Raw genomic sequence first — 27533 nt, 5'->3', positions numbered from 1 at the left:
GAAGATTGGTATCAGCGATACAGGTCCTTTATTTACTTTGTATCAGATCAATATCGCACAACTCTACTTTTTTTTTACATTAAGTTTCTGTTTTAGCTCCATTTTTGTTCACTTATTTGTCTCTTTCTGCTTCCTTTTATATTTAAACAATCCTTAAACCCAATAGAGTCAATTGTTAAGATATAAAGAGAACCTGGATGTACCTTTAACACCATCTTTCTGTACAGTTGGTAGTGGTTGCGTCAGTAGCTTTGGTTTAATTCTGTGGATTGTTAGAGTAAAGCTCTGTCGCATCTGTTTTGAGCCCAGATGTAGGGGAAACAGCTGCCATTGTGCTCGTTTTCCAGGTATGATGTTGCACGTTGTGTAATTTACTTGCCTAAAGTTTTCAAGTCTGGTGGTACGTGCAAAGTCCAATCACATCAGCAACATTTCTGAAAAGCTCTAATTGTTGCTCTGGATTAAAATAATTGTTTGGTTTTGCTTTTTCTTTAAATTAGCTCCGGTTCACCAGACTTGACAACGTTTGCTGCTTTCAGAGTTTGGTTTTGTGGACATTAGTTTATTTGGTCACAACTGCTCATTTGGGTCTAATTTGTCCTTCACGTACCATTCTTTCATAGCTATAAATGTAGAAAATGCCTTCCGTCTCTCATCCACGTTCCTTTCCCTCCATGTCAGGATGAGTTGGCCAATGCAAACCGTGGAAACTCCAAGTCCAGCACAGCAGCCAACCAGGGAAACGCCTCTAAGCCTTTAGCTGCAGCGTCCTTAAACAATGGATCGTCCAAAGCCAACACTCCAGCGTCGTCTCAGGGCGGTTCTGTCACGCCGCTGTCTCCTCACGAAGTGGCCAACGGTGAACTCGCGCTCACCTCTTCTTCACCACTGTCTACGGCTTCTTCTGATGTCACCATGGAGTCCGTGGAGCAGGAAACTTCAGGAGGACTCGACAGGAAAAGCGGAAAATCCGAAAACGGAGAGAACAAGGAAACGTCGAGGGAAGAACAGAAGGGCTGGCGCGGAGACGACGCCCAGAAGTCTGCCTCTGCGCCCGTCACAAGTGAAGGTGACCGTCGCAGTTTCTGTCACATCTACACCGTGCCATGAGAAAGTCTTTTAGTTTAATTCACATTATAACCATGACCAATTAAATTTGGGTCCATATTTTGACTTGACCATGTATCACATGAGAATACTTTGATGTAACCCTTCCATAGTGCTTCTGACTGTGTGTTTACGGTTGCTGTCCTGCCTGAAAGGTGAACCTCCACTCCACTCTGATGTCTTTTCTAGCCTTTCACATTTTATTTTTCAATAATTAGTGTCCACACCATTCTCCCTGAGCTTTCTGAGCTTTGTCAAGAAGATGCATGTCAGTTATGAAGTAGAAATCCAGGAACGTGGTCAAATATATTATTTTAAAGCAGAATTTTAATGCATGAAGCTAAGCCAGCCGTAAACGTATCCACAGCTTCATCCCTGATCTGCTTGCTGTGCTCCTTCATAGTCATTAAGATTCAGTTTATTCACAGATTAAATTACAGACAGGTGGACTGAAAACTCTACCCATGGGGCCAAGAAATGGTCGTGATGTGAAAAAACAAAATCTATGTTTTACTTTCATTTGAGCAGACCGTCTTGGTTTCTCTCTGTGTTTGTAACATTGACACAAACTAATTAAATAACATGGTCAGTCTCCTGAAAGCTACAGCTGAACTCTGTTTTTTTTTTTTTTCCCCAGATGGAGACAAGAGCCCAGAGAAGTCTGAGGTACAGGCTATCATAGAGTCCACTCCTGAGCTGGACATGGACTTTGACGGCTGCCAAGGGACAAGGTACATATTTAGAATTACTGCTACATTATTCCTTAATGCTGCAGTATGTAGCTTTTATAAAAGATATGTTATATTTGTCAAAACTGTGACTATGTCCTCATGTACATGAGGATGATCGACAGCGCTAAGACCCTCCCCCTCTCTCTGATTGGTTGTTTCTGACCGGGAGCTGTGGGTTTCTTCAGATGGTAATAGTAGCACTGGGAGGAGCTCAATTATTTATCCACAGATTATCTGTCATACTATATTATCACAACATAGTGACAGTTTGAACAAATGTGTAAATAAACTATTTTGTAAAAGTTACATACCGCAGCTTTAATGACTAATTTATACAATCAATAAGTTGACCGGTAAGCAGTGAGAATATAGTGAAGAATAAAACTGAAGCTAGTAAAAAATACACTAAGAAAGCTAAGATGAAAACAAATACTGCAATGGTGGAAATGGGTGATAATTATTGGACACAACTGTGTCTTCCTCCAGTCTGTTCAGATTTTAGTACCACCGAGTTCTGAATTATGCTTCATATATCTGTGATGTGATTTTTGTCCAGCACACCGACCAAAGGTGGCATCGAGAATCCAGCCTTCGACCGCAACAACGACTCTCTGTTCGACGAGCTGGCGTCTGCAGGAAACGACATGATCGGCGACGTGGACGAGGGAGCCGACCTCCTGGGTAAAACGCCCAGCGCTCTCTCTCTGTCTCTCTCGTTACTTTTCGGCTTTTGCTTTCACAAACACAGTTTTCCTCGACTCGACATCTGAATTGTTTTTTGCTTTGGCTTGCGGCGTTAAACATCCTCACAGACGAGTTCTCTGGTGTGTATCGGAGATTTGCTCCTTGTTGTCTTCACTGGTCGTCTCCCGCTGTTGTAGCTCCTTATATATTTGTGGTGTTTTTATGTCGGAGGTAGTGATATTCTAGAGTAGAAATGTTTAAAAGGGGCGTAATTATGAATAAACCTTTCTCATCATCCTTTTTGTATGTCACGGCCAGTCTGCAACCTTTTAGGTAAGACTGAAAATGCGTAGGTGGGTAGTGTAGGCAGAGACATACACACTGGTTAGCACTGGTAAATGATAACTTGCTGCCTTATTAACCCAGATGTTCATTTCCAGGTATGGGTCGGGAGGTCGAACATCTAATCCATGAGAACACCCAGCTGCTGGAGACCAAGTTAGTGCTCACTACTTAAACCACATGTGTCAAACTCGAGGCCCGTGGGCCAAATATGGCCTGCCACAGCTTTTTATGAGGCTCTCTAGATTCTAGCCTAAACACTAAATGTGCTTAAATATTATGCTATCAATCAGATCAATGCAGTTTTTATCTGTTTACTGCCAAATTACATCAATCAGTCCCTCCAGTTTGAGAACTATCGTGGAAATTTATGCAAAATCAGCAAATCTCTGCACTTTCTTGTGCTAATACATAATTGGGAGTTTATTGCAGATTTTTCTCAAAAATTGTCAAAAACATTACTTGTGCTAAACATCTGCCTCAGCCTTAATTGATGTCGGATTATAGACCATGATCTATATAAAAAGTTGCATTTACGGTCATAAATAAGCGCAGATATTTCCAAATTAATACCACAAACACTTTAATGTTTATTGCAAAAGAATCACAAAAACAATCTCAAAATCCTGGAGGGACTGAAAAGATGTTCAATTACATTATTTAATTTTAAGAATTTATTGGTGTTTTAACGGTTTCAATACATTCTGGTACAACCGGCCCTTTAAGAGCATTCACCGTTGACTTAAACGTTTTTGTCATCTTTCTCTCTAGAATGGTAAAAGACAAAATATTAAAAGTATAAAACACATTTGTTGAGCTCCACAATCTTCCACTGTACTGCATGTCAAGCTTTAAATTCATGCTGCAGAGTGACGTAACTTGTTTACAGGCACACAATTGAACCCGCAGCGGAAATTCCTGTTGGTGTGTCTGGAATAGAATGCTAAGTCTGAACTTTGAGCGTGACTTTTTTATGAAACGCATCGTGTTGAACGTAGCTTAATGAATGTGTTTCCAGAAACGCTCTGAATGTGGTGAAAAACGACCTCATTGCTCAAGTGGACGACCTGTCCTGTGAGAAGGAGGTTCTGCGAGGCGAGCTGGAGGCCGTCGCACAGGCCAAGACCAAACTGGAGGAGAAAAACAAAGAATTAGAAGAGGAGCTAAGGAAGTATGTTGCTCAGAGGTTTTAAAATGTCCTCGGTTGCCTACTTAGTGCATAATTAACGCTGATGGATCCCGCATTTCAGAGTTAAAGCCGAACTGGATGAGGCCAAACAGAAGGTCAAGACTGAAAACGAGGACGATGTAAGCATCTGTTCATCGAAATCATGGAACGAGTTGAAACGTGCTCGTGGTTTTGTCTCATGGTTACGTTGTGCCTGCAGAGCGACGTGCCCACAGCCCAGAGGAAACGTTTCACCAGAGTGGAGATGGCCAGAGTCCTGATGGAGAGGAACCAGTATAAAGAGAGGCTGATGGAGCTGCAGGAAGCCGTCAGATGGACAGAGATGATCCGGTAAGATAACGACAATCCCTAAAAACACGTTCATTACATGTGCTAACCATTGAGAACCATAAAGTTCAATGGAGTTTTTTTTTGGTACTTTGTGAAGTGGAAAGAAAAAGGTGAATGGCTGCAAAAAAAAGGCATTTATGGAATCTGAAAAGTTTGCTGTGCTCATCCGAGTTAACATTTTTGCTACAGTTAAAAACTGCAAGTCTTTTGGGGTAACTCTCCACCAGCTTTGGATTCTGTACAGGGTCTCCTTAAATGAATCTATCTAAAATGAAGGCCTTAAAACAGAGGTGCCCAAAGTGGGTCCTCCAGGTCCGGCATCCTGCGTGTTTTAGTCTCTCCCTGGTTTAACGCACCTGGATCAAATGATGGCTCATTAGAAGGCCTAAGAAGAACATTGACATGCTGAAAAGGTTGTTACTACCACCAGGGAGAGAACTAAAACGTGCAGGATGCCGGCCCTCCAGGACCGACTTTAGGCATCACTGCCTTAAAATGTCTTTATGAAAATAATGTTAGCCTCAGCCCTTCCAAACTGAAAGAAGTGCAGGCGATCCAGCCAAATTCGCAGTACCGTAACTCCACCACACGTTGCGCTGTCTGAAATATTGCAACGGTTTTTGAAAGGGGGAGACATTGCGCTTTCTAGCCAATATCGGGTTATTATGGGCATCCCTCCCTCCTGCTGAGCAGAGAGTGAAATTAATCCGAAGGGCACTCCTTTAATAAACGGTTAATTGCGAAAATGACTTGCTAGATATTTAAAGTCCCAGTTATGGATAAATGGGCAAATATATTTACTCACAGGACACTTGGAGAACTGCGTACAATTAAAATAAGCAAAAATATCCAGGTGGAGATTTGAAATTTAGAGTTAAAAACATTTAACACAGGTCTTACATGTTGTGGAAATACTATTTAATCTCGTATTTTTATAGCTTTTTTCCTCATGGGATTTTTCTGTCAGGCTCTGGCTACTAATATAGCCTTGTTAGCTAGCTAGTTAGCCAAAATAAAATGCACTAAATTTGATGGTTTTAGCATGAGGAAATGTTGAACCGCTGAAACCCTTTTCCAAGGCACTGTGCAGAGAGAAAACGAAGGAGGTTCCCTGTAGTGCAGTAGAGACTTTAAGTAGAAATTCAGGTACTGTCTTTATAATAGAAACAGCTTCAGACGTTTATTTACTTATTTTTTTTCCTTTCAGCGCTTCAAAGGAGAATCCCGCTCTTCCAGAGAAGAAGAAATCCAGCCTCTGGCAGTTGTAAGCGTCTCTTTTTATTCACCTGAAACGTTACCTACTATGTGATCCGTATGTCATTTTGATCCTTCTTTTGCATTTTCTCTGGGTGTTTCCTCCAGGATGTAGGTAAATCTCTGGTGGCTTGTGATATTCATGTTCTAATAACAAACTCTTAACAGAGGAGAGCAAACCAGGAAGTGTTGCGCTCGATGCCAACCCTCAGATTTTTGGCAATGCTCTCCTTTGCTAAGTTTTCTAAGGAAACAGTTTGGTTTGGTTTGATGATGGACGCTTTTTTGGGGCAACATCTGACAAATGTACCGTCTCCACCCTGTTCCTGTGTGTCCCTTTATATTCTGCCTGATGTTGTGATGTCTCTGTGCAGGAGGTGTGTTGGGACGAGGGTTGTTCAAATTTAGTGGGAATATAGTAGCAATTTGTTCACAGGCGTAGACTTGACAGTTCTTTTTGTGTTTCTTGCTGCAAAAAGCTTGGCGGTAAACCAGGTTTACCTCATAGAAAATGCTGAATGCTTGACATATTCGGTGTAGAGCCAATGGGAGCTGAGCAGAGATGCACCGATCAGAATTCGGTCCAAATTCACTGAAAATCAGTACGATTTATTCCAGGAATCCAACTAACTTAGGTACTGAGTATTTTGATGATTATTAGAATAAAAAAATCGGCTGATTGATTGATTTTAAAAAATTGGCACATTCTGCAGACTTTTATTCAAGCCCTTTTGATTCAATGTTAGAAATATACTAAAAGATGCAGTTAAAAATAGTTCAGTTCCTTTTTAGAATAAGAAAATTTACATTTTATTACATAAAATGCATTAATAGCATTTCTTTAGTTGTCGCTTGTATTAAAGGATGCATCTCCATTGGGTAGCACATGTTTATAGACAGGTTGTTTTTTTTTTTTTTTTAAATCTTGAATCAAATTTAAATATATTTTTGTACAATTTTGGCTTAATTGCAGCTCTTAATGTCTTGTTCTCTCAGCAGATGGCTTTCTTTGAGTCTGCATACTCCAGTTAACGATTAGTTGTTCACTAAATTATTTGAGGATTATTTCAATAATTGATTCGTAACGATGAATCACAATTGAATGGTGATCTCATTATTTTAAAACAAATACGAATTTTAAACTAGCTTACCATCTTTTACTGATTAGGAAAATTAGGATAATTAAAGTGGCAGTTTCTGTGTGCGTTCTCTAGAGCGGGGCTGTGAAGCTCATTTTCAATCAGGCCAGATCAGAATCATGAATGTTCCTCAAAGGACCGGTTGTGGCAGAATGTATCGATAAAACGACCCATTAACAAACTTAAAAAATTCTCTTTATTCAGTTAGTACTTCTTAAAACGTAACAACTTTTAACATATTTTCACGTTGATGTAATTTGCTCCTTTACAAATGAAAACTGATTTGATTTCACTGATGAGATAAAAATGTAACTTTTTCTCTCATAAAGTTTAATCTATGTGGTCCTCTGTTGTAGAGGGCCACAGAGATAATTAAGGCGGGCTGGATTTGGCCCGCGGGCCTTGAGTTTGACACCTGTGGTCTAGAGAATCCAGTATGTGAGAGATGGTGATTTGAAATCTCAAAAAGGATGAAACCCAACAAATTGGCTGCACTCTGCTCATTCTTCCTGTTATCTGCTAAAGCTTTGCTCTCTCTCGCCTTCTCGCAGCCTGAATTACCTGCAGACATGTTTTGTCGTGCTGTGAGAAATAGGTTCTTAATTCTTTTTCTAAATTCTTTTAAAGTTAAAGGGAATTTTATTTATATAGCAGATTTTCAGCAACAAGGCGATACAAAGTGCTTTACAGGAATCAAAAGGAAATACAAACAAAATAACAAACCAAAAGAAAGAGCAAAAGAAGAAAAGGCTAATAATGTTGATCCAAAGTAAATAAACTATATACTCCTATCCAGGGTTGGTAGATAAGTATAAGTAAATATCCTCTGGTCTAATTCCTTTTCTGGATTGGGAGAGTAGGGGTCTAAAAAGTATTGCTAAGGTAGTTTTTTCTGGGTTCTAAGTTTGTTCGAATCCCTGTTCTGGGTTGCTAAATAAGTATAAGTAACTCTGGAACCAACCTAAAGATACCTCATATGGTTAACTTAGTCCTCTTCCTGTAGTAACGCCATCCACACCGAAGAGTGTTGTGCTTAGTACGGTGCTGATCAGATTTTTGAGTTTCCAACCTGCTCGTGTCAGATTGAGCCGATTTCTGGGTGCATCTCTGAAACGGGGGTGTTTTCTGGACAGACGTGTTCTGCTCTGTGTCGTTTACTAACTTCCTAGTGTTTGCTCTTTAACAACCCGCAATCCCTGCACTCCAGCTCTCTGAAAGGACGGGCGTATCTACCTGCAAGAGAGATTTATAAAGTGAGGAGACATTTAGGCTGTTTTATTTTTTTTAATTTTTTGCCTGGATGAAAGCTAGCATGGTGTACCGGCATGGAGAAGGACTTCTGTTTTCCCCCTTACGTGTTAAACCCCCTCTTACTGCTGGAGCTACTGCTTGTGTCCACCCTGCTATACGTTTGTCTCTGTGTGCTTCCTCCCCTCCTCCTCCTCTCTTTCTCTTTCCTTTTCTCCCTTCCCCACTTCCCCGCCCTTACACCTCCAGTTTCAGCCGTCTGTTTAGCTCGTCGGGCGGAGCGGGGAAGAAGCCGGCGGGGGAGGCGCCGGTCAACGTCAAGTACAACGCGCCCACCTCGCAGATTCAGCCGTCCGTCAAGAAGAAGAGCAGCGCCCTGCAGCAGCTGCCCAGCGACAAGAGCAAAGCGTTTGACTTCCTCAATGAGGAGTAAGTCGGTACAAGAACACAGAGAGGTCGTCTTCAGAACGCAAAAACGCAAAACCTTACTAAGTTTTGTTTTCTCTCTAGTTTCTAGTGCGAATATCTTGGTGTACTTGAAATAATTCAAAACCACAAATAACTTTTCAGCAAGAAACAGGAGCTTGTTTAAGTCAATAATTGCTTAATATTGATGAAAAAGTACTACTTATAAGTGAAATGACATCATAGCTAGTACCTTTTAATCAATATTAAAGAATTATTGACTTAAAACAAGATTTTGTCTTAATTCAAGTGCACTAAGATGTCTGCACTAGAAATTAGTAAATTTTGTGTTTTTGCAGGCCACATTGTTAGGTTAGCCGCAGCAAGTTTAAATAAACAACAACAACAAAAACACAATTTGGAGAATTACATGGGGTTTCAAACAGAGCAGCTCTATTTGTTTATTTTAATTCTTTAGTTTTTCCATGGTTTTTCTTTGAGATGTTTCAAAGATACTGGGTCTTGATAACGAGCCTGTTCTGGGCCTGAGAGCAAACCAAACACTTTCTAATGTAAGACACTCAAGAATTTCTCATAGCCTACCCATTTTTCTTAAAAATGTTTTTTGTTTAAATGTTTTAGGAAGGTATTACATATATTTATATATATATTTTTTTTAATTTAATGATAGCCTTGTAGCCTAGGAAATTTACAATTTACTCAGCAAAACTCCTGAGCTTCGTTGTTGTTTTCTGTTGTTTTTGCATTGCTTTGGCGTGGAGAACTTTTGATACTTTTGTCTTTTGTTTTTTTGTGGTGCTTCTAAAAGAAAAAAATCAAAAGTAGTAAAACATTAATTTTTTGGGAAAAACGTGACATTGTTTCCATAAGATTTGATATAAATATGACCTCCATTACACCCCTACACTTTAATTTTGCATGTTTTTATATCCAAATTGTAAATAAAAACCACATATATCCAGTAGGTGTAGTAAGCCTGCTTTTGGAAATATTAGGATATTTGCTGAAATATTTTCAGATTTTTTTTGAATGCTACATACAGAAACAAAAGCGTATATTTGGATATTTAGTTTTGTTGAAAATAATCAGAAACGTGGTTGGAAAAACAACTCTTTTGGCCGCTACTCCAAAAGAAAATACCGAAGCAGAACCAAAAAAAGTGTTTATCTTTCCTAGTATACATGTTGAGGTATTGAGCTTCACAAACTCAGGCCAAAATGTAGAACTTCATTAAAGGAGAACCAACAATATTTACACCGGGGATCATAGTTTTTCTAGAAGCATATGATTTTTTTCTTTACATTAGATTAAACTCTCTTTGGTCTTCTGTGGAAAAGCCGAGTTGTGAGTGCGCCGTTGTTCTTCCCTTACAGTCCGCCACCTGAGAGTTCAGTGTCACGGCGAGAGCAGAAGAGAGCTCAGTACAAACAGGTCAAAGCTCACGTCCAGAAGGAGGACGGCAGAGTGCAGGCCTACGGCTGGAGCCTGCCTAAGAAATACAAAGTAATCAGACGGCTACTAAAACATTTCAGACGCATCCGTTCTGGATTCTCACTGAACTGTTAGGTGATTTTATTCATCCTGAATGCAAGCTTGTTTGTTTGACTTTTCAGGCTAATGGAGGTCAGGCAGACGGCAAGATGAAGAATCTGCCTGTTCCCGTCTTCCTCAGGCCGCTGGATGAGAAAGATCCCACTATGAAGGTGTCTGCTGCTGCTGCTTACAGTGCTGTCCACAATAATTCAGAGCTTCATTTCTTACCCCGTGGATAGAAGAGCTGAAACGATTAATCGGATTAATTCTGATTAATCGATTTTGGAAATAGTTGTCAAGCAGTTTAGGGACAGATTAATCGTTAACTGGAGTATACCGACTCAGAAAAGGCCATTTGCTGGAAAATAATCCCCCGCCATTTCAGAGCATTAATTAAGCTGAAACTGTACAAAAAATAAATGCATTTTGCATTTAAGATAAAAAAATAAAAAAAATCTGTCTGTAAATATATTTTAACCAAAACCCCTCAAGTGGCAGTTTTAGCTTCACCCGGTTCATATTTACTGAATGAATGCTGCATAATTGCATTTTAGGTAATGAAATGTTTATTTTCATATTTATAAAAGGAATATAAATATTTATTTGCATCTAATATTGCATTAAAAAGGCTTAATTGGGTAAATGAAAAATCTGTAAAATGTGCCATTTAAAAAAAATCCAATTTATTGTCAGAATAATTGATTAATTAGTTAGTTGGAAAATGTACTAATCTCATTAAAAACAAAACAATCGTATACAACAGGAAAAATATACAAATCCATAAAATGAAAAACAGCAGAAAGAAAAACAAAACATTTTATATTTGCCCCTTTTATCCCAAAATGTAAAAAAAGTGGGGATCTCTAAAAAAACAAAACAAAAAACAACTTGTATGGATTCACAATATTTTATTTAATATTTCTTCATTATTAAGAACTATATATGCACATATTCTCTTAAATATGTACATTGATCTGGCATTTTTAGTAGTCAGTTGCTAAAATAATGCGGATAGTGTTTGTCGCACTCTTTTTCTCTCTCTCTTTTACTTTTAAGAAAGACGCGTGGTACGGATGCAACATTATTAATGGGCTGTTTGTTGTGTTTGACCTCTCCGTGTCCGTACTCCAGCTGTGGTGTGCTGCAGGTGTCAACCTGTCTGGAGGGAAAACCAGAGACGGAGGCTCAATCGTGGGAGCCAGCGTGTTTTACAGCGACGTGTCCGGTGCAGAAAGTCCCAGAAAGAAGAGAGGCTCGCAGAGCAGCATCGATGAACTGGATCAGGAACTGAAGGTGCGCCACTTCCCCGGTTTAAAAGTAACAAACAATACAAGGATGCGTAGGAGAGTGGTATGAAAAAAGTTCAAGTTCAGCATGAGTTTACACTGCAACAACAAAAAATCTTCCCCTTTTCGGTATGGTTTCTGGTTGAAATATCATGGTACCCTTAAAATAAGATAAAACTGACTTACAAGTGACTTTTCAGCCAGATATGAGAGCTTGTTTTAAGTCAATAGTTTCTTAATTTTGATGAAAAAGTACTTGTTCCACTGGCAGATTTTCACTTATAACTAGACATTTTTCTGCCATTACAACTGGAAAAAAAGTTCATTGTAAGTTAGTTTTGTCTTATTTCAAGTGTACCAAGATGTTTGCTCTAACTAACTAGAAAGTTTGTAGATATTTGGTAAGATTTAGTCTTTTTACTGTGTATTTTGTTTTTCTCTGTGTTTTCTTTGCAGGAGCAGCAGAAAGAGTTGCGGCACCAGGACGAGTTTTCCTCTCTGGTGTGGATCTCCACCAGCACCCAGTCCAATTCAAACGTCGTCGTCGTCGACGCCAACCAGCCCGGGAACATCCTGGAGAGCTTCTTCGTTTGCAACTCGCACGTCTTCTGCATCTCTAGTGTACCCGGTCAGTGGTTTAAGAGAAAAAAGAAGAAAAGAAAAAAACAACAGTGCGTCCGAGACTTACTTTCAATGGAGTGGAGCTCACTTTGATCGAACTACTACTTCCTCTTACCGTCAAGGTGCGAGAGAGACCGACTATCCAGCCGGAGAGGAAGTGTCCTCAGGCACTGACGCAGGCCAGGTGGGAGACGGCGGCTTGTCGACGGCCAACGGCGGCTCAGAGGGCGGCGACAGCATCCTCGGAGGCATCACAGTGGTGGGCTGTGACAGCGAAGGAGCGACAGCTGTTCCTCAGACAGCAGACAGTTCAGGTAAAGCGCAAGAAACCAGCCAGAGCAGTCAGGATCACATACCGTCTTCACACAACCCATCAGACCCACCGACTGTCACCACAGACTCCAGACCAGCAGAAGAGGCCATGGAGGCCATGGAGACCAGCGCAGGGCCTGTTGACCACAGCGAGAGCCTGAGAGGCATCTACACCGAACACGTCTTCACAGATCCACTGGGAGCGCAGCAGACCAGGGAGACGCCAGCTAACTATTCTCAGAGGTAAACGGCGACATGCAGAAAATACTAGTTGCGCTCAGATTTCCATTAACTTTAGCTCTTGCGTCGCATAAATCTAAGAATGTAATGTTTCCGATCTCTGAAGTCCATTTATTTACATGCAAAATCAATCCATTCAGGTGAGAGTAGCAATAGTTCATAAGGTTTTTCAAGCAAAAGTAAAATGAACAGTGCAATAAAACGTCATATAAGTAACTTTTTTCCCCCAAAAAGAAAAAGAAAGAGTCAGTAACCAGTATTACTCACCTCTGGACATAGATCGTAACAAAATTAGTAGCTTATTCTTGTTAACAAGCTTACCAAAATACATTGACACAAATTAATTAATTATAACTTGACAAAACTCCTCCATGGGCTGCCACCTTATCGTGGTGGAGGGGTTTGAGTGCCCCAATGATCCTAGGAGCTATGCTGTCTGGGGCTTCATGCCCCTGGTAGGGTCACCCAAGGCAGACAGGTCCTAGGTGAGGGACCAGACAAAGTGCAGCCCGAAGACCCCAATGATGAAGGAAAACCTTGGACTTGGTGTTCCCTCGCCCGGACGCGGGTCACCGGGGCCCCACTCTGGAGCCAGGCCTGGAGGGGGGGCACGATGGCGAGCGTCTGGTGGCCGGGCTTTTACCCATGGAGCCCGGCCGGGCTCAGCCCGAAGAGGAAACATGGGCCCCCCCTCCCATGGGCCCACCACCCGTGGGAGGGGCCAAAGGGGTCGGGTGCACTGTGTGATGGGTGGCGGCCAAGGGAGGGGACCCTGGCGGTCCGATCCTCGGTTGCAGAAACTGGCTCTTGGGACGTGGAATGTCACCTCTCTGGTGGGGAAGGAGCCGGAGCTAGTGCGTGAGGTCGAGAGGTTCCGGCTAGAAATAGTCGGTCTCACCTCGACGCATGGCTCTGGTTCTGGAACCAGTCTCCTTGAGAGGGGCTGGACATACTTCCACTCTGGAGTTGCCCAGGGAGAGAGACGTCGGGCAGGAGTGGGCATACTTGTTGCTCCCCATCTCGGCGCCTGTACGTTGGGGTTTACCCCGGTGAACGAGAGGGTAGCATCCCTCCGCCTACGGGTGGGGGGACGGGTTCTGACTGTCGTTTGTGCTTACGGGCCGAACGACAGTTCAGATTACCCACCCTTTTTGGAGTCCTTAGAGGGGGTACTGGAGAGTGCTCCTCCTGGGGACTCCCTTGTTCTGCTGGGGGACTTCAACGCTCACGTGGGCAACGACAGTGAGACCTGGAGGGGCGTGGTTGGGAGGAACGGCCCACCCGACCTGAACTCGAGCGGTGTTCTGTTGCTGGACTTCTGTGCTCGCCATGGATTGTCCATAACGAACACCATGTTCAAGCATAAGGGTGTCCATATGTGCACTTGGCACCAGGACACCCTAGGCCGCAGTTCGATGATCGACTTTGTCATCGTTTCATCGGATCTGCGGCCGTATGTCTTGGACACTCGGGTGAAGAGAGGTGCGGAGCTGTCCACTGACCACTACCTGGTGGTGAGTTGGCTCCGGTGGCGGGGGCGAAAGCCGGTCAGACCTGGCAGGCCCAAACGTGTTGTGAGGGTCTGCTGGGAACGTCTGACGGAATCCCCTGTGAGACGGAGCTTTAACTCCCATCTCCGGCAAAACTTCGAACACGTCCCGGGGGAGGTGGGGGACATGGAGTCTGAGTGGACCGTGTTCCGTGCCTCCATTGTCGAGGCGGCCGATCGGAGCTGTGGCCGCAAGGTTGTCGGTGCCTGTCGCGGCGGCAACCCTCGAACCCGTTGGTGGACACCTTCGGTGAGGGATGCCGTCAGGCTGAAGAAGGAGTCCTATCGAGCCTTTTTGGCCTGTGGGACTCCGGAAGCAGCTGATGGGTACCGGCGGGCGAAGCGGCATGCGGCTCGGGCGGTTGCTGAGGCAAAAACTCGGGTGTGGGAGGAGTTTGGAGAGGCCATGGAGAAAGACTTCCGCACGGCTTCGAGGCGATTCTGGTCCACCATCCGGCGTCTCAGGGGGGGGAAGCGGTGCAGCACCAACACTGTTTATAGTGGGGATGGTGTGCTGCTGACCTCTACTCGGGACGTTGTGGGCCGGTGGGCAGAGTACTTCGAAGACCTCCTCAATCCCACCAACATGCCTTCCACTGAGGAAGCGGAGCCTGGGGACTCTGGGTTGGGCTCTCCAATCTCTGGGGGCGAGGTCGCCGAGGTGGTTAAAAAGCTCCTCGGTGGCAAGGCCCCGGGGGTGGATGAGATCCGCCCGGAGTTCCTTAAGGCTCTGGATGTTGTAGGGTTGTGTTGGTTGACGCGACTCTGCAATATCGCATGGACATCGGGGGCAGTTCCCCTGGATTGGCAGACTGGGGTGGTGGTCCCCCTGTTCAAAAAGGGGGACCGGAGGGTGTGCTCCAATTATAGAGGGGTCACACTCTTAAGCCTCCCTGGCAAGGTCTATTCAGGGGTCCTGGAGAGGAGGGTCCGTCGGATAGTCGAACCTCGGATTCAGGAAGAGCAGTGTGGTTTTCGTCCTGGTCGTGGAACACTGGACCAGCTCTACACCCTCAGCAGGGTCCTGGAGGGTGCATGGGAGTTCGCCCAACCAGTCTACATGTGTTTTGTGGACTTGGAGAAGGCGTTCGACCGTGTCCCTCGGGGAGCCCTGTGGGGGGTTCTCCGGGAGTATGGGGTACCGGGCCCTTTGATACGGGCTGTCAGGTCCCTGTATGACCGGTGTCAGAGTCTGGTCCGCATTGCCGGCAGTAAGTCGGGCTCGTTTCCGGTGAGAGTTGTACTCCGCCAGGGCTGCCCTTTTTCACCGATTCTGTTAATCACTTTCCTGGACAGAATTTCTAGGCGCAGCCAAGGTGTTGAGGGGATCCGATTTGGCGGCCTCAGGATCTCATCTCTGCTTTTCGCAGACGATGTGGTCCTTTTGGCTTCATCAGATCGTGATCTGCAGCTCTCGCTGGATCGGTTCGCAGCCGAGTGTGGAGCGGCCGGGATGGGGATCAGTGCCTCCAAATCCGAGGCCATGGTCTTGAGCCGGAAAAGGGTAGAGTGCCTTCTCCGGGTCAGGGGGGGTGTCCTGCCCCAAGTGGAGGAGTTTAAGTATCTCGGGATCTTGTTCACGAATGGGGGAAGAAGGGAGCGGGAGATCGACAGGCGGATTGGCGCAGCGTCTGCTGTCAAGCGGGCGCTGTACCGGTCCGTCGTGGTGAAGAGAGAGCTGAGCCAAAAAGCGAAGCTCTCGATTTACCGGTCGATCTACGTTCCCACCCTCATCTGTGGTCATGAGCTTTGGGTCATGACCGAAAGAACGAGATCGCGGATACAAGCGGCCGAAATGGGTTTTCTCCGTAGGGTGGCTGGGCTGTCCCTTAGAGATAGGGTGAGAAGCTCAGTCATCCGGGAGGGACTCAGAGTAGAGCCGCTGCTCCTTCACATCGAGAGGAGCCAGTTGAGGTGGCTTGGGCATCTGGTCAGGATGCCTCCTGGACGCCTCCCTGGTGAGGTGGTCCGGGCACGTCCCACCGGGAGGAGGCCCCGGGGAAGACCCAGGACACGCTGGAGGGACTATGTCTCTCGGCTGGCCTGGGAACGCCTCGGGATTCCCCCGGAGGAGCTGGAAGAAGTGGCTGGGGAGAGGGAAGTCTGGGCCTCCCTTCTGAAGCTGCTACCCCCGCGACCCGACCTCGGATAAGCGGAAGAAGATGGATGGATGGATGGATAACTTGACAAACATTATCTGCTTCCAACAGCTTTTTTCAACTTACTTGTTTTGTTCAGGACAAAAACGGTGAAACTTTATTTGCCTTTTTCTGGTTTGCTGCCATGATTCCAACACTCTGCACTGCGAGAAATCTTCATAGTATGATATAACATTTTAGGGATTTTGAATCTTTAAAAACCTTTTAAAACCTTCGTATACCTTGAAGCGGGTAACGATTGTCAAATCATGCTACTCCAATGTGGACACATTGCATGTCCTCTGTTAACTGTGGTCCTTTGTGTTTCTGGTTGTCTCTGGTGAGCAGAGAGAGCGATCTGCTGAAAGACGGAGTGAGTTCAAACCCTGACGCAGAGGAGCAGGACCTGATGATAGAAGAAGCTCAGAAAATGAGCAGCGTTCTGCCCACCATGTGGCTGGGGGCCCAAAATGGATGGTAAGTTTGTGTTTCTTTAGTGACTTTCACTTACCGCTCTCCACCTGAGAACGTATTTGAGTGAAATTCAGTCTTGCTAACGAATTTCACTGTTGGTCCTAGCGTGTACGTCCACTCGTCTGTTGCTCACTGGAAGAAGTGTCTCCACTCTATAAAGCTGAAGAAGCCTGTAATCGGCATAGTGTAAGTTTATTAAAAACAAGCAGCTCTTATAGGTTTTTTCTTTTTTCCTCCTATTGTGTTGATTTAATGTCATGTCCTCCTCAGACACGTAAAGGGACGGGTCCTGGTTAGCCTCTCTGATAGCACGTTAGCCATTTTCCACAGAGGAACGGGTGAGACCAATACTCCTTAGTGTTGAATATTGACCACATAATTGCGCAATTTGACATTTCAAAACCCAATTCCCTTAATGAAAACACGGCAATTTTGAAAAAACTTGTTTTTCGATAAAAAAAGATTTGGCGCTAAGATGAGATTTTTCAACCGTAGCGTCGACAGGAAGTAGGTAGGAAGTAGGATGATGGCGAGACATGTTTTTTTAATGACTTATCGCGTGAACAAGCTTTTTCTTATGTGATTTTAATAGTGTTTCTTATTTAATAGAAGCACTTCAATTGGAAAATTGTGGTAGTTTTTTTTTTTACATTAGCTGAACATCGACAAAGTTTTGCGCACATTTGCATTGGAAACGCAGATAGTGTCCGTTTTTGAGGAAGCGTTTTGACTTTCCGTCGCCAGATGGACAGTGGGACCTGACCAACTACCATCTGCTGGACCTGGGGAAGCAGCACCACTCCATCCGCTGCATGACCGTGGTGCATGACCGTGTGTGGTGCGGCTACAGGAACAAGATCCATGTGGTGCATCCCAGAGCCATGAAGGTTGAGGTGAAGGAAAACTTTTAGCCAGCTCGGCGATCCAATCCCAAACAGCCGGTAAGATCAGCCCGTTGGCTCACGTTTCCGTTTCTCTCGCTCTCGCAGAAAACCTTCGACGCCCACCCTCGTAAGGACAGCCAGGTCCGTCAGCTGGCCTGGCACGGGGACGGGATCTGGGTGTCCATCAAGCTGGACTCCACTCTCAGACTGTTCCACGCACGCACCCACCAGCACCTGCAGGACATCGACATCGAACCCTACGTCAGCAAGATGCTCGGTCAGAACGAGGTCGCAGTCGGCTGTACAAACTGGAGTTGGGTTTCAGAGTAAAACAGAGCGAGTGTCTTACTGTCCCGCAGGTACGGGCAAGCTGGGCTTCTCGTTTGTAAGGATCACGGCTTTAATGGTTTCATGTAGCCGCTTGTGGATTGGGACTGGAAATGGAGTCATCATCTCTATTCCCGTTACGGAGAGTAAGTTCAGGAACTAAAGCCTTCAACTTAACAGCTCCTAAGGGAATACAAGCTGAAACCTTGAATTGTACCTTTTATGTTCTTGAATCCACCGACTCACTGCTTTTGGTTATGATCCGTTAATCTAAATGCAGTTGGAAGCTCTGCTGAAGACATTTAGTGTTTAAAGTTAACCATGAACGTCCTCTTAAAAGCGACCTATTATGCAAAATTCACATTTTGTACCTTTGTGAACTTCCATTTGAGTTTCTACTGCTTCTAAAAACAGCTGAATCACTTAAAGAAAAGAAGAAAAAAAACACCACTACCCAGCCAGTTTCTGACAATAAGTTAAAGTTTTTTGGTGTCTGGAAAATGAACCTCAAGAATCTTTTGAATGTTACGTCACAAATCAGCAAGCACTGCCCCTCGCCTACCAACCCCAACTATTTAAAGTGACAAGAGGCCCTAAAACAACTCATTCGGAAAGAAGCTCAAATTAGGCAGAACTGACTAAAATCTCATTATCTAAGAATGATGGTGTGAAAAAGAATCCAGTGAACGTGTTTTGTATTGCCCAGAAGCATATCCTAACCTATTCAAGAAAGTATAGTAGGTCATCTTTGAAGCTTTGTGATTTCTACGTCTCCTCTACATTTTTGCTGTTCTGTTAGCAGCCAACAATGTAGCCAAGTCATCAGGTAACAATCCTGGAGGCGTGGTTCGCGTCTACGGAGACGACAGCGGGGACAAGGTGACGGCCGGGACCGTCGTTCCCTACTGCTCCATGGCTCACGCTCAGCTCAGTTTCCATGGTCACAGGAATGCGGTCCAGTTCTTCGCCGCAGTTCCAGGTAATTCAGCAGGAGTTTCGGTTTGCAGGCGGTCCTACGGATCCTGGAAACGAGCGTACCCGCTGTGATTAAGACTTTCTTACGATTTTTATCTCAAGATCATGTCAAGAAATAAAGAAAACTTTTGAGAGAAAACAGTGAATCTTGGACATAAATAGGACTTTTTTTTTTTTTTTGGATGCCCAGTTTTATTGTTTGCTATCCCCATGACGATGCAGGGACAATCTGTAGCTGCAACGCTTTTAGTCTTTTATGGAGGTTTGAACCAGCTGACAGTCACTGCCGTGATTTATGAGTTGAAACAAATATTTTCCCATTATTTCATTTATTCGAAATGATGATCTAATCAAATCTAACAAAATCTTGGAATCACATTGGGTTCTTATTTTTAACTTTTACTACGTCAACTAATGATAAAAGAAACTCATCCTAAGAAAACAGACTCACGATACCAGAGACTAAATGTTATTGAGTTGACCAAACGATGAAATTGCAATAATAACTTATTTTTTATATAAGGGGAATATTGACAATGTTTTGCACACTTTTGTAAAAGAAACGCAGCTATTGAAGGTTTTTATTTACTTTTGTTTGTTTGTTTTGCTGCCAGGTCACGCAGATCCGTCGGCATCCGGCGGAGGAGAGTCAGCGGGAGACAAGTCCGCCGATGTCTCCGCTCAGGAAGGAAGCAGGTCCATGTTGGTGATGAGTGGAGGAGAAGGCTACATCGACTTCAGGATGGGTGAGTCTCGGTGCCGCAGCGGAAACAAGAGGTGCAGTCAGCGACACCGGGGGTGAACACGTTCCCGTCTCTCCGCAGGCGATGAGGACGGGGAGGCAGACGAGCTAGACGACCCCACCTTAAAACTGCAGCCCTTCCTCGCGAAAGCCGAGCGCAGCCACCTCATCGTCTGGCAGGTCATGGTCGGCGAAGACTGAACTCAGCATCACTGAAACCCTGATTTGCCCCCTTTTTTTATTTTAAGACCACAGAAACAGAGGAGAAAGCACAAGATTAATCAGCACTTATGTTTTTATTTTGCTCCCTCGGTCTCAAACAATGGAAGCAAGACAAGCAAAAACTGCTCTGCGAGCATTTTCTCTGTTAACCTTGAACGCATGGAACTGCTTTGTCCTTTTTTTTTTTTTCTTCTATGTCATGAATTTCAAGCATTACATCTTATCGCCTCGCGGATTTAAATTTTATTTGAGGTAAGACGGATGTTTGCCGGCTTTCCGGTTGAATCCCTTCACCTGCGCTGAGCCCGGGGCGCTGCTGATGTTCCGTCAGCTGGTCAGAGGGAGGAAAACGGCTTCCTGTTTGTCCTCTGACGAATGTAAGACGTAGCGAGCGACGTGGGAGTCAATCATGGCGGGATCGTTTTTCTCTATCAAATTTCGGTTCTGTTTTTTTACGTGGAGAGCTTCTTTGAAAGCCAATAGCTGGCTCGTATTTCAATTGTGTTTGGCTCTAATACTCATATTCATCCCATGTGCAGAGGCTTAACGGGAATGTTTTTCATCGTGTATTTCAAATGGCCCGGTTTGTTCCTCAAATATCAGCACAGGTCCCTATTCATTTAACAAAAAAAACACACACAACAGTGTTTATGAAGCATAAAACGCTACTCTCAGTTGCTTTTCTTTTGCCCACAATACAGATGTGGGTTGTTGCCATGTGGATTTAATAAAATGACATGATGTATTCTGTCGGTATTACAAGTGGGAGCGGGTGAGTCACTATCAGATACTGTTTGGAAAATTATACATCTGGATCCAAACAGATGTCCTCATAAAAGAACCAACACATTTTAATCTGTTTATTTTGTAGTAGTTTCCAAACCCTGGGGATCCTAGTGGTGAACATACACGTATTTTATCACGATGGCTAAGAGCATACTAGGTTTAGCTGTTTTATAGGAAGCGCGTTAGGAGAAATTGTCAGGTGTGTATAGTCCTTGAAAATGACATTAAACTTTCCCTAAAGTGCCTCCACCAGGCCAAAGATTTTATTTTCACTGTAGGTCTCAATGAGTGACATTCCCCATTTTTCAGATAAAAGTACAAAAAAACTTAAACATAAATTTGAGCTTCGGCTCCATTTCTGCCTAGGACTGACGAGTTGGTTCTCAGCTTCAGTTCTACATGGAGTCATACCATTAGCATTGACACTGTATTTATACCAGTTATATATATTTTCCAGGCTTTCCGCTGAGGATTGGCCGCTCTACTGAAGCTGGGAAGACACACAATAACACTAGAGGTAATAAGAAGGTGTCACTGTTTGCAAATGACATACTGACATCATGTTCTCTGGTCTAATCACAAACCCATGCTGTTGTCTCCAATCTTTCTGAATACCACAGCTTTACCGCCATGACAACATGTGATGCTTTTCCTTTATTTCATAGATCTGACTTGTGTTGAACGTGCCGCATCACTTTGTCTGTTTTCTGCTCCCAGCACACACTTTTAAGAGTTGCCTTAGACATCAGAGTTGGAACAGTCTGACGGAGTTCTTCTATTTTTCTCTAAAGAATTTTGTTCGCTACCAAAGACTGCTAGCTAGCTACGACGTCACGCTGTAATAAAGTCTCCCCTAGCTTTCACAGCAGCATGTTTGGAACAGGAAGCCAAGTTTTGGGGGGTTTTTCTAACAGAAATCCAAGTGTGCTGATATATTCAGATAGAGATATATAAATATATTTTTTAACTTTTCCTATTTGTAAATGGAAATATTTTCGAGGCGTGCGAGTCGTGAATGTGGATGCGCCCCTGGATGCTCGTTCTGTTCCCAGATGAGAAACCGAACCCTAACCTGTTTGGTTTTGCAGCGCTGATCTGCTTGCTTTCAACCAAACCCGTTAATTAATTCAAATGTCTTTTTTTTTTTGTTTTTATCAGATTTTTATTTCTTCTTTGAGTGTGGCTAAAAGGTTTTATTCGGTGAATTTCAGCCTCCTTCTGTCCTCTGTGAACACTGCAGTCATGCTTTTTGTTTTTTTGTTGTGTATTTCTTTATGCAACTGTGTGTATTTGCGTCTTCTCTCCACGAGAGAAGATTTATATATATCTATACATAAATATTTCAATTTCGCCATTTCAGTATTTATTTTTGATGGATGAACCTTTGCGATTGAGAATGTATCTTTGTACATTGAATATATATGATTATATATGTATGAAACTTAAAAGATGGTTTGGATTTTATTGAGTTGTAACCTGAGGATTTCCTCAGCTATGCACCACGTCTCTGAGGAGAGACATGGAGGTAAATTAGGGGTCTGAAAACTGCACACACCTGCTCTGTTCTTTTGCAATCAGTTGTCCTATAAATTTGAACTTCTACTCAACGACGGGGCAGTCGACTCCTTTCGCAGATTCCTTCCATATATTTGTCATCACTGCAGCCTCCTTTTAGGTAACTCTGACAGGAGCGCAGTTTTTTCCGAATCTGCAGTAAATGCATCATCTTAAGCCCTTGCAGCATCTCTAGCGTCACCTATTTTTAACAATTAATTAAAGCAACTTTTGTGGGCAACATCTTTGGTTTGCATCTTGTCATTTTTTTGTCTAGTGTTTTTTGTGTGTGTGTGTGTGTGTGTGTGTGTTAATGCGCATGCCATGTATGGGCTGGCAAACTTAAGCCCCGGGCCCCGAAGCTGATTTTGCCGCAGGTGGAAGAGATTTTATTTATTTATATTTAGTAATTTAATTACAAAACTGCGCCTTTATTTCACATTAATATATCTTTAATCGTGTAGAAATCAATCAACAAGGGCTAAAAGAAAAATAACGTGCTCTTGGGTTCCCCCTGGTGGCCGCGGTAGGTAATGTTTCACCGCTGATTTGAGCTGCCGTTCAATGTGTATTCAAACCTCCGAAGCACCGGTGGAAGATAAGCAAGCAACCAAAGTAGCAAAAAACAACTTATTCTTCAGAGAGAGAGGAAAAGAGGAATAGAAAAAAGCCAAGATAAAGGTATGTTTGCATGTCTCTCTGTAGAAGAGACAAGAAAATTAGGTAAAAGAAAATTAGCGTGATAGCTACTTTGTAGCATAAATGTTTCGACAGCCAAACATTTATGCTAGCGTCCTTGTATTTGTGTGAAACTCGGTTTGAGTTGATTCTCGAGCTTGGCCCTGTATAGTTATGAGGTGGTTTTGTTTTGGCTTCTTAATGTTTGATAACAAAAATTTTAACTTCTCAATGTTTGATATTGTCTAGCAAACTGTTTTTTTTACGTGAGGCTACATTAGAATATTCAGTTCCATTGGTAACAATGACATCAGCAGTGATATAACTATGATATCACAAAGGAATCTCTCTCTTGACTGTAGCTCACAGACAGCGTTTTCTCAGACCTGTTCCACAGTTCTATCGCGACAGATCACTCTTCAGAGCACTTTCGAAATTAATCGAAACGAGCGGAATATCGATTCCAGATACTACGAGCCTTTCAGAGAAGCAAGGATTTACCAGAATATAGATATGAATCAACAACAGAATACTTGTGAACATGAAGCTTTTCCAGCTGAGCTTTCATGGATGGAAATGATGGAGCAAAACATCCAAGTCGACTACGACGCCATCCTTGTTTTTGAAGACGACAGCGAGCCGGAGGATGAATCAGCAGAGATCCAGGGGGAACCAAGTCCTTCCGGCGACTTTGAGAGTCCAAGATCATTGGAAGTCGAGCAGAAAACAACTCCTTCTGCTGACTTTGAGATCACTCCCTTAGTGGAAAATGTGGAACAGTCTAGCCAACATGTCATCAATCTCACAAAGCAGGTAGACGATCTTAAAAAAGAACTGCAGAGTAAGATTTTTGAACTCCATCAGGAAAGAGACCGAAGGATTGTGTGTCAGGCTGAAGTGAAATCACAGCAGGAGGAGATTCAAAAGCTGCAAAAATTGTTGGAAAGAGAACGTCATCTGCAAGTGAAACGTGAAGGTGAACCAAAGGTTTCTTGCTCTTCCAAAACTACAACAGACAAGAGTATTCTTCAACAGCTGGATTACTTCAAGAGGGAGGCAGAAAAATATGCATCTCGCAATAAAGGTCTGATAGAAGTAATGATTGAAGAATACAGAGTGAGACTTAAATATGAGGAGCAGCTCAAAAGCCACACTGAGCAAGCTTTGAAAATCAAAGAACAGGAGGGAACAGTGAAATCATTGCAGGGTCAGGTTGCAGACCTGAAGATAAAGTTGAAACTTGCTCTGGAAAACAACCATCCGAGAGTCTCCACCCAACCAGAGGTCCCCCTCCAAAAAGAAGGCTCCCTGCAAACAAAGGAAACCAAGGAAAGACAGACCTCCAGTCAATCAGGGAGGTCTGAGGAAAGGCAGACCTCCACTCAACCAGGGAGGTTCGAAGAAAGGCAGACCTCCAATCACCCAGGGAGGTCCGAGGAAAGGCAGACCTCAATTCAACCAGGGAGGTCCGAGGAAAGGCAGACCTCCAATCACCCAGGGAGGTCCGAGGAAAGGCAGACCTCCAATCACCCAGGGAGGTCCGAGGAAAGGCAGACCTCCAATCAAGCAGGGAGGTCCGAGGAAAGGCAGACCTCCAATCACCCAGGGAGGTCCGAGGAAAGGCAGACCTCCAATCACCCAGGGAGGTCAGAGGAAAGATGGACCTCCAATCACCCAGGGAGGTCAGAGGAAAGATGGACCTCCAGTCACCCAGGGAGGTCCGAGGAAAGATGGACCTCCAATCAAGCACGGAGGTCCGAGGAACGATGGACCTCCAATCAAGCACGGAGGTCCGAGGAAAGATGGACCTCCAATCACCCAGGGAGGTCCGAGGAAAGATGGACCTCCAATCACCCAGGGAGGTCCGATGACAGATGGACCTCCAATCAACCAGGGAGGTCCGAGGAACGGCAGACCTCCAGTCAACCAGGGAGGTCCGAGGAAAGATGGACCTCCAATCACCCAGGGAGGTCCGAGGAAAGATGGACTTCCAGTCACCCAGGGAGGTCCGAGGAAAGATGGACCTCCAATCAACCAGGGAGGTCCGAGGAACGGCAGACCTCCAGTCAACCAGGGAGGTCCAAGGAAAGATGGACCTCCAGTCAACCAGGGAGGTCCGAGGAACGATGGACCTCCAATCAACCAGGGAGGTCCATGCGACCAACCTCCACTGGTTGCATGGAGGGGCTTCGTGTTGGCGTTGGCCTGAAGGCCAGTCTAAGTCCGGCTCGGCCTTTACGCCGACCAACACCCAAGTGGTACTAACCTAGATAACTATCCAAACCCAGGTTTTTCCAACACTGGACATTATGAAAATTCAATGTTTTACACAAATTTAGGAAATCAAAACAGACACAGGCAAATAATATTCCTAACTCCAACATCAATGGACAAAACACAAGATCAATTTCAGAGTTAAAAACACCAAAATAAACATTATTAAAACTTTCCTATATATAAAAACTGCAGCAGGTAGAATTTCTTAAACATTAATTGGTCTCTCTAAATTGTCCTAAGGTGTGAATGTGTGTGCGCAAGGATAAGTGTGTTAGATGATGGATGGATGAATATTTGTTAAAAGTATCTGACAGTAAAACATAAAACTAAGAATCTGTGAAAATTCCTCTGACTCTGCTGCTGTCCAGAAACAACCAATCAGAACCAAAAGACAAACATTTGGTTCTGATTGGTTTCTAATGTGTTGAATGTGCTGAGGCACATTCAACACATTGGACTACTAATGTACTGCAGCTATGCAATTGGCAGAAATACAACCCAACATATCAGTATTTATAGAATGATTTAGAAAACAAATGCTATACAGGTTTGTCAAAACTGTTTCGACCCATATTAGAACTTTGCATTGATTTCCCTTCATTTTAGTAGCTGCGGTTTTGCCTAACCTTAACATTAACTAAAACTTAATTCACATCTTACCTCTAAACGTTACCTCTGACTCAAAGCAATGAGTCCATCATATTAGGACCAGGCTTTGGTCCTAATATGATGGAACTAATATGACACTGGACATATAATGGTGCGTTCACACCAAACATGATTTGAGAGTCAGGCGCATCTGGTTTACATTCAACGTCTATGTGGAGGCGCTTTGAGGGCCGATGTGGCGCGTTTGGAGCGTTTGGCACATCAAGCGAGTCCATGGCGTCCAACACTCCACATAGACTTTGAATGTAAACCAGACTCGCCTGACGTGCAAAACGAGTTTGATGTGAATGCGTCATTAGAATATTCAGTTCCATTGGTAACAATGACATCCGCAGTGATGTCATAACTCTATGATATCACAAAGGAATCTCTCTCTTGGCTGTAGCTCACAGACAGCGTTTTCTCAGACCTGTTCCACAGTTCTATCGCGACAGATCACTCTTCAGAGCACTTTCGAAATTAATCGAAACGAGCGGAATATCGATTCCAGATACTACGAGCCTTTCAGAGAAGCAAGGATTTACCAGAATATAGATATGAATCAACAACAGAATACTTGTGAACATGAAGCTTTTCCAGCTGAGCTTTCATGGATCGAAATGATGGCGCAAAACATCCAAGTCGACTACGACGCCATCCTTGTTTTTGAAGACGACAGCGAGCCGGAAGATGAATCAGCAGAGATCCAGGGGGAACCAAGTCCTTCCGGCGACTTTGAGAGTCCAAGATCATTGGAAGTCGAGCAGAAAACAACTCCTTCTGCTGGCTTCCAGATCACCCCCTTAGTGGAAGACGTAGAACAGTCTAGCCAACACGTCATCAATCTCACAAAGCAGGTAGATGATCTTAAAGAAGAACTGCAGAGTAAGATTTTTGAACTCCATCAGGAAAGAGACCGAAGGATTGTGTGTCAGGCTGAAGTGAAATCACAGCAGGAGGAGATTCAAAAGCTGCAAAAAATGTTGGAAAGAGAACGTCATCTGCAAGTGAAACGTGAAGGTGAACCAAAGGTTTCTTGCTCTTCCAAAACTACAACAGACAAGAGTATTCTTCAACAGCTGGATTACTTCAAGAGGGAGGCAGAAAAATATGCATCTCGCAATAAAGGTCTGATAGAAGTAATGATTGAAGAATACAGAGTGAGACTTAAATATGAGGAGCAGCTCAAAAGCCACACTGAGCAAGCTTTGAAAATCAAAGAACAGGAGAGAACAGTGAAATCATTGCAGGGTCAGGTTGCAGACCTGAAGATAAAGTTGAAACTTGCTCTGGAAAACAACCATCCGAGAGTCTCCACCCAACCAGAGGTCCCCCTCCAAAAAGAAGGCTCCCTGCAAACAAAGGAAACCAAGGAAAGACAGACCTCCAGTCAATCAGGGAGGTCTGAGGAAAGGCAGACCTCCACTCAACCAGGGAGGTTCGAAGAAAGGCAGACCTCCAATCACCCAGGGAGGTCCGAGGAAAGGCAGACCTCAATTCAACCAGGGAGGTCCGAGGAAAGGCAGACCTCCAATCACCCAGGGAGGTCCGAGGAAAGGCAGACCTCCAATCACCCAGGGAGGTCCGAGGAAAGGCAGACCTCCAATCAAGCAGGGAGGTCCGAGGAAAGGCAGACCTCAATTCAACCAGGGAGGTCCGAGGAAAGGCAGACCTCCAATCACCCAGGGAGGTCCGAGGAAAGGCAGACCTCCAATCAAGCAGGGAGGTCCGAGGAAAGGCAGACCTCCAATCACCCAGGGAGGTCCGAGGAAAGGCAGACCTCCAATCACCCAGGGAGGTCAGAGGAAAGATGGACCTCCAGTCACCCAGGGAGGTC

At 44.1% G+C, this 27533-nt stretch overlaps 1 protein-coding gene across 7 annotated transcripts in view; it reads left to right on the top strand.

The window, feature by feature from the left end:
- Positions 1-22338, top strand: part of spag9b (sperm associated antigen 9b) — a 46520-nt gene extending 24182 nt beyond the window's left edge. For 2 of the 7 annotated variants that reach the window (XM_028029841.1, XM_028029845.1), the window contains 24 exons: positions 682-1069; positions 1745-1838; positions 2395-2519; positions 2963-3020; positions 3883-4035; positions 4115-4172; positions 4253-4383; positions 5591-5647; positions 8274-8453; positions 9824-9953; positions 10064-10153; positions 11115-11276; positions 11726-11897; positions 12013-12204; positions 12289-12445; positions 16478-16606; positions 16709-16789; positions 16874-16941; positions 17348-17496; positions 17593-17764; positions 17847-17960; positions 18614-18793; positions 19404-19535; positions 19614-22338. In XM_028029841.1, the coding sequence (XP_027885642.1) occupies positions 682-1069; positions 1745-1838; positions 2395-2519; positions 2963-3020; positions 3883-4035; positions 4115-4172; positions 4253-4383; positions 5591-5647; positions 8274-8453; positions 9824-9953; positions 10064-10153; positions 11115-11276; positions 11726-11897; positions 12013-12204; positions 12289-12445; positions 16478-16606; positions 16709-16789; positions 16874-16941; positions 17348-17496; positions 17593-17764; positions 17847-17960; positions 18614-18793; positions 19404-19535; positions 19614-19732 (3291 nt within the window). In that variant the 3' untranslated portion in view covers positions 19733-22338. Of the gene's footprint in view, positions 1-681; positions 1070-1744; positions 1839-2394; positions 2520-2962; positions 3021-3882; positions 4036-4114; positions 4173-4252; positions 4384-5590; positions 5649-5745; positions 5750-8271; positions 8454-9823; positions 9954-10063; positions 10154-11114; positions 11277-11725; positions 11898-12012; positions 12205-12288; positions 12446-16477; positions 16607-16708; positions 16790-16873; positions 16942-17347; positions 17497-17592; positions 17765-17846; positions 17961-18613; positions 18794-19403; positions 19536-19613 lie in introns of all 7 variants that reach the window. The other 5 variants (XM_028029839.1, XM_028029840.1, XM_028029844.1 and 2 more) reach the window with 5 other exon arrangements.
- Positions 22339-27533: the final 5195 nt, after the last annotated feature.

The sequence above is a fragment of the Xiphophorus couchianus genome, chromosome 10, assembly GCF_001444195.1.
Source record: "Xiphophorus couchianus chromosome 10, X_couchianus-1.0, whole genome shotgun sequence".
NCBI classification, from domain to species: domain Eukaryota; kingdom Metazoa; phylum Chordata; class Actinopteri; order Cyprinodontiformes; family Poeciliidae; genus Xiphophorus; species Xiphophorus couchianus.
The sequence above is the reverse complement of the archived record's forward strand: the minus strand, read 5'-3'. Positions and strand labels throughout refer to the sequence as shown.